The 12495-nt window shown below is 33.9% G+C and overlaps 1 protein-coding gene across 1 annotated transcript; it reads right to left on the bottom strand.

Moving 5' to 3' along the window:
• Positions 1-768: 768 nt before the first annotated feature.
• On the bottom strand, positions 769-2229 carry LOC120577443 (N-terminal kinase-like protein). Its single transcript, XM_039828914.1, has 3 exons — positions 2084-2229; positions 1351-1423; positions 769-1263 (listed from the first exon to the last, which is right to left on the bottom strand). Exons 1-3 carry the CDS (start codon positions 2131-2133, stop codon positions 1111-1113), a joined length of 276 nt encoding a protein of 91 aa, XP_039684848.1. The 5' UTR covers positions 2134-2229; the 3' UTR covers positions 769-1110.
• Between the last annotated feature and the right edge of the window lie 10266 nt (positions 2230-12495).

Below are 12495 nucleotides of genomic sequence, written 5' to 3'. Positions count from 1 at the left end.
TTAGTGACAATTAAAAGTCTAGAATTGCACTCAAGATGATAAAATCACTAAGGCATCCAAACACTTGCAACATTTATGGGACAAATAATATCCTTCAATTCCTTTCGGGTCATCGAGGCATCATAATAGTATCAAAATTTAGCCGCATATATCATATAATATATGAGTGACAATTAAAAGTCTAGAATTGCTTTCAAGATGATAAAATCACTAAGGCATTCAAACACTTGCAACATTTATGGGACAAATAATATACATCAATTCCTTTCGGGTCATCGAGGCATCATAATAGTATCAAAATTTATGAGTGACAATTCATAGTCTAGACTTGCACTCAAGATCATAAAATCACCAAAACATCCCAACATTTACAAAATTGAATTGTTCATAGTGTTTCCTTTAGGGTCATCGAGGCATCCAAGCACTTGCAACATTTTTAAAACAAACAATATCCATTAATTTCTTTTGGGTCATCGAGGCATTATGAATGAATAAAAATTCATATCAATATCACATTTAAGGCAACAAGGCATAATGTTTGCTTTAGGGTCATCGAGGCATCCAAACACTTGCAACATTTACGGGACAAATAATATCCATCAATTCCTTTCGGGTCATCAAGGCATCATAATAGTATCAAAGTTTAGCCGCATATATCATATAACACATGAGTGAAATTTCAAAGTCTAGAATTGCACTCAAGATGATAAAATCACCAAGGCAACCAAACATTTGCAACATTTATGGGACAAATATTATCCATCAATTCCTTTCGGATCATCGAGGCATCGTAATAGTATCAAAATTTAGGCCAATATATCATATAATATGAGTGACAATTCATAGTCTAGAATTGCACTCAAGATTATAAAATCACAGAGGCATCCAAACACTTAACATTTATGGGACAAATAATATCCATCAATTCCTTTCGGGTCATCGATGCATCATAATAGTATCAAAATTTAGCCGCATATATCATATAATATATTACTGACAATTAAAAGTCTAGAATTGCACTCAAGATGATAAAATCACTAAGGCATCCAAACACTTGCAACATTTATGGGACAAATAATATCCTTCAATTCCTTTCGGGTCATCGAGGCATCATAATAGTATCAATATAAAAATAATTACCAACATTTGCGTAGAGGATGGCTCATTACTTCCATCAAACTCTGATAGAACATCAAAAGCATGGAGTTTCCAATCTAAAGTCTGTGTGACAACAACGCTGGCCAAGCAAACATTACCATGAATCTGCAACAAACAAAGTGTGTTAAGAAAAACTGATACAAAAAAACAAATAACAAGAAGAAAACCCAGACTTAGCTCATGAATACTCACAAGTTTACAGTCGTTATTTAAGAAGCTCACGGCTTTCGCTATCTGATGCAGTCCCCGAGCATAATATTCATCCCTACAACCCCACAAAGTGAATAAAATAAGCAACTGATACTTGACAAAGAAATCAAAACTTATGCCCTCATTCTCTTTAATCTACATATAACATTGCTCAGACTCACTATCACTGTCTTGCGCTTTGTCTGGATAAACAGTTTACTTAAAAGCTCATAGCACAAAATAAGCAACTGATACTTGACAGTGAAAATCAAAACTTATGCTCTCATGCTCTGTAACCTACATATAAGTATAACATTGCTCACACTCACAATTACTGTCTTAGACCTGGATAAACATTTTAATTAAACGGTCATATCAAAAGCCCTTATTATATAAACCCTTATATATAAGCAATTTCTATAACAAAAAATAAAATAAAGTCAAACTGTTTCCATATAAGCGCTAAGCTTTTTTTCATGAGCTATCATGGAGAGCTTGTCGAAATAAGCTCAAAACAGCTTATGAACATGTCATAAGTTGTTCCATAAGCTTTTCCAAAGAGTCTCACAAGGTTTAATTCAATCGATAAACTCAAATAAGTCAATCAATACATGCCCTTAATTTCATAGTAAACAAAATATTGACATTTCACTAATTCAACCACTAATAAAACGCACTTTATTAACAACCAAAATATAAAAATAGAAACATATAATAATTCTATTAATATCAATACCTTTGTGCACCTTCAAGACCTAACTCCTTAATCTTATCAGACAATGGCATTGCAGGTTCAGTCACAATATAAATCGTGACCTTCGAAGAACCACCATCGAAAGTTTCAATCTCGGTACTATGAAGAAAAGACAAAATATTGGGATGTCTAACCTGTAAAGAAAGAAAAAAAAACCGCAATTAATAATTTAACTGAATCTATGAAGCATTGATACAAACAACACTGGACACACACTGACAGTGACACATCAATAATAACTTAAAATGACAAAGTTGAATTGAATGTAATCATGTGTCACTGTCGGTGCTACAAATTCATTACTAATAAAAATTGCAAAAATTAGATTAGATAAACAGAAATTACAGCTCGTAATCGCTTGACACCATTACGACCCGCAGCTAAATGTCCATCCTGAGCATTGCTTCCAGCTAATGAAAAAATTGAAACCGGTGAACCATCATCCTGAAATTAACGTCAAATTAGTGTTAGAATTGAGATTAACACGATAATTATTGATAATTGATTGTTGTTACCTTGGAGGTGCCGCGATGATGAAGCCAAGAGCCCCAAGCGGAAGAGTAAGGCTCGCCGATCGTGTATGGGAGATCGTTGAGGCCAGCTACGGTTACACCTACAAAATCTTTGAAGAATTTGAACATTTTCGTTTTGATCGGTGAAGAAAATTGCGATGTGATTAGTGTAGTAAACAGCGAAGGTTCTAAAAAGAATTTCTCTGTTTCTATTGTTTGAACTTTGAAGAGGGAAACGTGGATGTGGTTTGTTGTTTGTTTATTTGAATCAATAATTACAAATTATGGGGAGGAGTGATTGGATTGTTCAACAAGCCAAGCAGTCTAGTTAACTATTGTATAGAGCATAGCTTTAAAAGTCCGTTTGGTCTCGACAAGGCTACTCGGTCACTAAATTAATAGTTGAATCATTGACTAATCGAATTAAACTGAATAACTCAATTGGATGATTTGTTATTTAATCAGATTAAATTGGATTGAACCGATGATTCGACCACTAAAATACCACCGATAATATGTATAGCTATATATTCTTCTTTTTTTACAAAAGCTATATATTATTTTTTTAAAGAATATAGCTATATATTATCGATGGGAAATAGATTTTGTTTTGCATTTCTACTAATATTAATATAATATGTACATTTTTTATAAAAAAAAAAATATTATTATATGTATATTTTTTTTTTTCAGGGGAGAGATGATTTGTTCTTTTTGAACAAAAAAACAATGGGTTCTTCCCAAAAAAAATGAAGATGTAATATATATTCGGGTTAAAATCTCTCTATTTATAACTTTTTTCATTTGTTGCAAATTTAAAGAAAGATAGACACAAAAAAATAATGATAGTGGATCCACTTAATGAAAAAAGTTATAAATGGAGAAGATATTTACCCCTCATATACATATATTTCACTTATTGACAACACAAACAAGTCGTTGTTGCGGTGATTAAGTTTTCGGTGATACACTTTGATGTGCATGGTTTGATTCTACAACCATCGATTTTTTCAAATTCTGAATTTTGTTAAGTCAAATTAAATTTTGCAAATAGAGAATTAATCAACGATGAATCTAATTAATGACTAACTATAGGAGTAAACATAAAAATAAAATAAAATCGAATTGGCTTCGAAAATCGGTTGAGTCATCGGTTTTATCGAATCTAACCGGTTTAAAACTAAAAATATCATGAGATTTTAAAAAAGGACAACTATAAAATTTTGGTGGGGTATGAATTTTATATATTGTTAGTATATTTGACCAATTTTTTCCCTTCCTATCACGAAAAACCCTAGTTTTTCTCCCTCATTCACAAAGAGAGATGATTTATGATCAAATTTTGACCCAAAATCACCTCTCTAACTCGTTTTTCTCTTTCATTTTTATTGAAATAAGTGATTTTCACATCTATTTCGTTTTTTCTTTCGTGATTTCGTCGTCTTAGTACGACGTTGTTTTGTGAGGGGTTGTTTGTCTTTCTTGATTCGTTCAAGTATTTGTTCAGTTTAGATTGTCATATCGGCTTAGATCTAGTACCGATCCAATCGATGATTTTGGCGTCGTCAACGTTGCAGATCCAGAGACTTGAATATAGTCATATGTGTATGTGTAGGCTTTTTTACTGTCATTTTGTTATAAACACGGATGTTGTGAGTTTACTCTAGGCATGGCAATGGGGCGGGGGGACGGATTTTGTCTTCCCCATCCTCATCCCCTGCTCCCATATACTTACCTGTTACCCTACCCATACCCAACGGAGATGAGAAATTGAATCTCATCCCCAATGGGTTCGGGTATTCCCACCCCATCCTCGTCCCCGCAATGAATCAATTTTTTTTAATAAAAAAAAAGTTTTTTTAAGCTTCAATGGTAATGTTGTAATGCATTATCCAACAATTTGCGCTCATTTTAACATTTTCTTTCCGATAATTCGGTTGCTCCTTTAACTATCAGTGAAAGTTCATATGTCATGACAATAATCAAACCAAATAATATGTCATATTGTCGCGTCATTTTTGGAGATCAAGGCTATTTGATTAGCTTTTGACTCACTAATTTATTTCACGACTGAACACATTTTTTTTAAGGGGAACAAGTTCAAAACACCCTATATTAAGAGATTTAGGGTTCGGGGGTTGGTTATATTTAGGGAAGGTGTTAGCACCCTAAATATTCGTAGTACTCTACGAGAACCTCTTGATTTTATTTAATTAATGTGCTATAAACTTGCTTATTATTTTTGAAAAGAAGGAATTAGAGTGGAAGAATAAAAGACCTAATTATCTACATTTTATTGATTTGGAAGGACATGGTCCTCTGCCTACGTACCCGTGAGGGATCAAAACCTCGTAGTTCGGGGTAGAAATTGACGTTTGATTTGTTGAGTGTTTTTTATTAGTTTTGAAAAAGGTTTTAAAATGAAAAGCCAAGTGGCAAATGAGTATTTGTTTGTGTTTTTTTAAAAGAAAATGGACTCAAAATATGATTAAATTGGTTAAAGTTTGATTAAGAAAATAAAATAAAAGACGGTCACTTGATTTAAGATCAAGGTTTGTTTATGAAAATATTTTTGTGATTTTTGATTATTTGCATGTTTTTGTTGTTTTTAGAATATTAAATGAAAATTTAACTAACGGAGCAATAAAAATAAAAGCGCGTGGATTTTTGTAGTGACGTTAGATCACCACAAAATCCCTAATCTAATTTTTTTGCATTTTTGGATATATATAAGGCGGTAAAGAAATAAAAGGACACACACACCCACACACTTTTCTCATTTATATTTACATTGGACCTAAATACATTCTAATTGCTGGAAAATAAATGACAATAATTAAAATGCTAAAAAGAAATAAAATGCAAGAAAATAAAAGAAATGGACAACCGAAGGGACAAAATTCCGAAGGGACTTATTCCGAAGGGACAGAAAAAAGAGGGAGAAGAAAAGAATAGCTCGTCAACACAAGCTAAGAGGGAGAAGAGAGAAAAGTTTTTTGACAACTCAATAGAACTTTTGGTGTGTGAAATTGTGTGGAATGAGGGCTCTATTTATAGGTGAGGAGTTTGATGAAAAAAGGAAAATTGGTTTAATGGAAATGATGGACAATTATGTGAATTTTGAAAAAGGAATGTTTAAAGTTGACACTTTGATTTGAAATTTTTTTTAGACCTTGGACATTTTATTTTTGGACCTATTGACACTTTTTTTTTTTTGACACTAATTAATTAAAAAGAAATAAAATAAATCTAATACGAAATAAAAATAAAAACAAATTAAACTAAATTATGTAAAGAAAAATAAAATTAAAAGATGGAAAATAAAAATTATTAAATATAAAAAAAAAAGTAACTTATCTTAAAATTAAAATTAATAAAAGATGGAAAGAAAATAAAAAAAAAATAAAAGAGAGCCCGACTCGGAATAAAAAATGAGGTATTTTAAAATACCTCTTTGCCGAATTTTTTCACTGAAAAATCAGAGATCGATCAGAGTCAAGTGGCATGTGTCAGTGGGGCCTTAGGTCAAAAATTGGGGTATGACAGATGCCCCTATTTAAGTTTCTTCGTCCGGAGATTTGAAGATGAAATCTTTGATTTGACGAGTCGAAGAGACTTAAATACAAAGCACACAATTTTTGACCTAAGATGCTATGAATGCATGTGATGCAGTTTATGAATGCAGGATGATTTGACTCGAATGAGAAACAACAACGGGATACCCTTATTCGTTGAAGAAAAGGGATCTGACTCCGCTAGGGGAATGTAGTTTCACTGGGGAAAATGATTGTCTACTATCGTATTGATAGCTTAACAAAGACTAATTGATATTTTTACCTAACTATCGACGAGATAGCTTAACAAAGGTAAGAATGAGAGAAAAACCATCGTCTAACTATCGTTGAAATGATAGCTTAACAAAGACAAGTGATGCTTTTACCTACTATCGATGAGATAGCTTAACAAAGGTAAGAATGAGAGAAAAACCATTGTCTAACTATCGTTGAAATGATAGTTTAACAAAGACAAATGATGCTTTTACCTAACTATCGATGAGATAGCTTAAAAAAGGTAAGAATGAGAGAAAAACCATTGTCTAACTATCGTTGAAATGATAGCTTAACAAAGACAAATGATACTTTTACCTAACTATCGATGAGATAGCTTAACAAAGGTAAGAATGAGAGAAAAACCATTGTCTAACTATCGTTGAAATGATAGCTTAACAAAGACAAATGACGCTTTTACCTAACTATTGATGAGATAGCTTAAAAAAGGTAAGAATGAGAAAAAACCATTGTCTAACTATCGTTGAAATGATAGCTTAACAAAGACAAATGATACTTTTACCTAACTATCGATGAGATAGCTTAACAAAGGTAAGAATGAGAGAAAAACCATCGTCTAACTACCGTTGAAATCATAGCTTAACAAAGACAAATGATACTTTTACCTAACTATCGATGAGATAGCTTAACAAAGGTAAGAATGAAAGGACAACTTGGTCAGTCACACTGGGGATGACACTATTAAGAGTTGAAATTGATTGGTGACACCACTTGTACAGCTACCGCTGGGGATGACACTTTTTGAGATTGAAATTGAGGTTTGATTAGTGTCATGACTAGCACGGCTTCACGCCGGGGATGACACTTTGACAAAAGAAGGTGAATGGAAGAGGCTTATTTGTAGAAACTTGTGGCTTGACACAATGGTAAGTTAAGACTGAACCGAAGAGACACGACCGAATCGAGATTCTGGACGACTGATGCAATTATGTGTGAATTGATGTTGTGCATATGATGTGTACGTATAAACGTACGAATATGTGAAAATATTGATGAACGCATGATTATATGAATGTGAGAATGTATGGCTGTGTGAATGCATGACTGCATGACTGTATATGACATGTGACTCGATGAAACGAGACAAGACAAGTAAGATGGACTGACATCGCAGTACAAACACTCGGCAACCTTCCTTGAAGATGATACTATTGTGAACAAATTGAGCCGTTGACGGTGTAAGAACCTGGCACAAGGTAGCAATTGGTGCCACCTTGGGGTAGGCCCATTGTTGATAAAAAGTTTGGAAGAAGTCGCCATTTGTAAACCGGCACAGAGTGTTCTTCCATTGGTATGCTTCAGCAGTCATATTTTTTTGTTTTATTTTTTTTGAAAATCCCTAACTTTTGCCTGGACCGCCCTTTCGGGTTTTCAGTCCACCGGGAATATATTCTTTTTTTTCTGCCCCTAATTTTTGCCTGGACCGCCCTCTCGGGTTTTCAGTCCACCGGGACGCTCTCTATTGCCTAAGCCGCCTTTTTCAGGTTTTCAACTTAGCGAGCTTTGATTTTTTGCATTTCTTTTTTTTTGTATTTTACGACTGTGACAACATCTTGCTCAAAGTAGAGGTCCTCTCCATACTGCTTAGCCATGTTCCTCTTTCGGAATGTAACCGCTCTCGAGGCGGATGCTGATGTACACTTCACCTACTCACGAGTTCAAAGAGAGTGTGTTTGTTGTTCACACTTTTCAAAAGATGTAAAAAAAAATTTGTATTTTGAAAATTTTTGCTTTAAGTATTGCCATCAAAAAGTAGAAGAAATTTTGCAAATAGAATAAATGAGAGTTCCAAACAAATAGGCATAGGCTCAAATTTGATGAATTGAGTGGTGACCTACCAATGGCATGGCTCCACGGATCTTTGAAAAATGGTAAATGTATGGGATGGTACATTGAAAACAATAACTGCTATTCTCCCTAACAACTTTGAATGCCCCTGTTCCGAGTCTTTGATATGCAGATGCTTCGTATCAGAGGTCTTTTGATAGCTGGATGCCCCAAGTGGACTGTGCCTGACCGGATGCAGTTACTTTGTCTTTTGATCCTTAACTTTTGCATAGATCGCCTTTTTGGGTTTGCGGTCTATCAGGATAATCTTTTTTGTTCATGTCTCTAACTTTTGCCTGGACCGCCCTTTTGGGTTTTCAGTCCACCGAGACGCTCATTTTTGTCTAAGCCGCCTTTTCAGGTTTGCGACTTATCGAGCTTTTATTTTTTTAACAAAGTATTTCTTGACTGCATCGGCTTTCATAAGACGTGCGAGTTTGTCACCATCTGTAGTTTTTAAAAATCATTGCACACGAGCCTTCATAGTTAGGCGTCCACTTGCCCCTGGAGTCTGGTTGGAATGATAGTACCTTTTTGGGCACAAAGTCTCTTTCTTGAATATCACGGGGACGAACCTTCTTGTTGGAAGTTTGTTTCAACCTCTTTTGATATAGTTGTACAAGTTCGTCATGTATTTAAATTCAATCAAGCTTGGATTTCAGCAGAACTCCTATTGACGGGACTTTGACCTCCACGGGAAGCATGACCTTCATGATGTATGTTAATGAAAGAGGGGGTTGCCCCTGTTGAAGTGTGTACTGAAGTACAATACTCATGAAGTGCAAATGGTAGCATTTCGTGTCAGTCTTTGTAAATGAAAGCCATCTTCTGGGCAATCTTCTTTGATATTTTGTTTGCAGCTTTGATGGCTAAGATGCCCCAGTATGTGAGAGATCTCATTGGGAGCCTTTTCACTTTCCTCTTCTTCATCTTCGGATAAAGGAAACTCAAAGTTGGGAGAGGGTACATGGTTAATGTGTTCAACGGGTTTATTAATGCATGATTTATTTATTGATTTTGACAAGTAAGTACAAGTTATGATTATGCAGATATTTGAAAATGATTATTATTTTTTGGGTTTTTTGTATTACCATTTTTCAGAAGAGAGCATAAAATAAAAGCAAGGTCGGGATCAAGACGACTTCTTTTTATTAATGATGACAATTCATGAAGCAAAGAGCCCTACATAAGTTCACTTTCGTCTTGGGCGGGACGAAAGGATGTTCTTTGAAAAGAGAAAAGCAACAAACAAACATTATTTGAACAAAAAGTGGTGGAAGGAACGTCAATAGTGTTGTTGCCTCTTCACGAATGCTCGTGGATTTCTTGTTCAAACTGATATGTTCTTTCTTTTTGTTTGCACGAGTGTTGTAAGTGTGAGTTGACTTTGGACAAGGACAACTGGACAACTTTTGAAACTGGTTGACCTTTAGTAGAAAAGACACGGTGTGAGACTCAGACTTGAAATTATGAATGCAAAATGATGCATGATATGCTTATGCAAAAATAGACACTTTTTTTTTTAAGGACTTGTCAAAGTAATTGTAAACTTGATAAGGAACATTGTTTTATTTGAAAATTGAGAAGATGTTGCAATTGGTTCCCTTTTCAAAAGTAAGAACGAAACCAAGGAAAAAATTCTTAACAAAAGCTAAAACTTAGTTAAGGTTTTTGAAGTTGTAGGTGTTCCTTCTTACAAGGTCCATATCTTTGATGTTTACAAGAACTTATCTAAGTCCTTCGATATTAGTGAGAAAAAAAGTTTTTATGAATGAATGCATGTATGCATGATTATGCTAAAGAACATCGAATGCATGGTGAGGTCAAGTCCACAATGTTGGAGTTTAAGGGTAACAACGCCATTTGGTAGGGACTATGGTTTCACATGTACCTGTATCACGGGTTCTACCAAGTTCCCAGAGTCATCAACCACTGGCGAACACTGTCGGGTTACGGAAATACTTCCGTTCCAATGATGTTCGTAAGAAAGTCTCGTCTGAGTGTAGTATCGCGTATCAACTAAACCAAGATTACTCAAGGCTAGCCACCGCACTACGCCCTAAAAGGCCAAGATGAGTTAAGGGTTACTAAAGGTTCTCAACTTTTAGCAGTCACTTGAAAATAACATGCCAAACACGAATACTCATGCCAACATAGTATATTTCCAAGATTCCTTAGTTGAGTGGGGTTATCACATGTGCCAACACCAAAATTCACTCTTGGCGTAGCACTATGATTATACCACCGTCCTATCCTAATATTTCTCTCAAGTCTGGGTAATGAACTTATCTCACCACTCACGTTTAGAAAGAAGAAAGAAGAAGGAAGAACATATATACAAGTGTTTCCATCTTTTATTTTATTTTTTAAGCAAGTTATAGCACAAAGAATTTAAATAAAGCCAAGTTAGGCTCAACCCTCTTAGGGGGGTCCCCAGTGAAGTCGCCATTTCTGTCGCGTCATTTTTGGAGATCAAGTGCCTACGTACCCGTGAGGGATCAAAACCTCGTAGTTCGGGGTAGAAATTGACGTTTGATTTGTTGAGTGTTTTTTATTAGTTTTGAAAAAGGTTTTAAAATGAAAAGCCAAGTGGCAAATGAGTATTTGTTTGTGTTTTTTAAAAGAAAATGGACTCAAAATATGATTAAATTGGTTAAAGTTTGATTAAGAAAATAAAATAAAAGACGGTCACTTGATTTAAGATCAAGGTTTGTTTATGAAAATATTTTTGTGATTTTTGATTATTTGCATGTTTTTGTTGTTTTTAGAATATTAAATGAAAATTTAACTAACGGAGCAATAAAAATAAAAGCGCGTGGATTTTTGTAGTGACGTTGGATCACCACAAAATCCCTAATCTAATTTTTTTGCATTTTTGGATATATATAAGGCGGTAAAGAAATAAAAGGACACACACACCCACACACTTTTCTCATTTATATTTACATTGGACCTAAATACATTCTAATTGCTGGAAAATAAATGACAATAATTAAAATGCTAAAAAGAAATAAAATGCAAGAAAATAAAAGAAATGGACAACCGAAGGGACAAAATTCCGAAGGGACTTATTCCGAAGGGACAGAAAAAAGAGGGAGAAGAAAAGAATAGCTCGTCAACACAAGCTAAGAGGGAGAAGAGAGAAAAGTTTTTTGACAACTCAATAGAACTTTTGGTGTGTGAAATTGTTTGGAATGAGGGCTCTATTTATAGGTGAGGAGTTTGATGAAAAAAGGAAAATTGGTTTAATGGAAATGATGGACAATTATGTGAATTTTGAAAAATGAATGTTTAAAGTTGACACTTTGATTTGAAATTTTTTTTAGACCTTGGACATTTTATTTTTGGACCTATTGACACTTTTTTTTTTACACTAATTAATTAAAAAGAAATAAAATAAATCTAATACGAAATAAAAATAAAAACAAATTAAACTAAATTATGTAAAGAAAAATAAAATTAAAAGATGGAAAATAAAAATTATTAAATATAAAAAAAAAAGTAACTTATCTTAAAATTAAAATTAATAAAAGATGGAAAGAAAATAAAAAAAAATAAAAGAGAGCCCGACTCGGAATAAAAAATGAGGTATTTTAAAATACCTCTTTGCCGAATTTTTTCACTGAAAAATCAGAGATCGATCAGAGTCAAGTGACATGTGTCAGTGGGGCCTTAGGTCAAAAATTGGGGTATGACACATATCATTATCAACCCCCTCAACAAAAACAAAAATATGATCTTTCTACATTCGGGTAGGGTTTGAGTATGGGTTCGGGGTGGGTACATATATCCCTGTTACCCGTCTTGTACCCGTATTATGAAATCGGGGAAAACTCAAACTCATACCCAAATCCAGTCAAATTGGAGAAACTCCGTCAAATCGGGGTTGGTTTGGGCGGTATCCATGGACATGGATTTTGTTACCATGCCTAGACTTTGTTCGCATATTTATCTTTTTTGTTTTTACTTTTTAGCAAATTTGCATACATTACCAATTTGAATGAATGAATATCATTTATTTTAATAAATAAAATAGATTTGACCAAATATACGTTTAAAAATGTTTTTTTTAGAATTTTTCCCTCGCTAGTAATAGTATTAGCATATCCATATTATGTTAATTCAAAGTTCGGTCGAGTTAAGTAAAATGTATCATGTATTGTTTTAATTGCATGTAAACTTGGATACTCTTGATCTTGAATGAACT

Source organism: Medicago truncatula, chromosome 1 (assembly GCF_003473485.1).
Source record: "Medicago truncatula cultivar Jemalong A17 chromosome 1, MtrunA17r5.0-ANR, whole genome shotgun sequence".
Classification (NCBI taxonomy): Eukaryota; Viridiplantae; Streptophyta; class Magnoliopsida; order Fabales; family Fabaceae; genus Medicago; species Medicago truncatula.
This window is presented reverse-complemented; position numbering and strand designations above follow the sequence as displayed.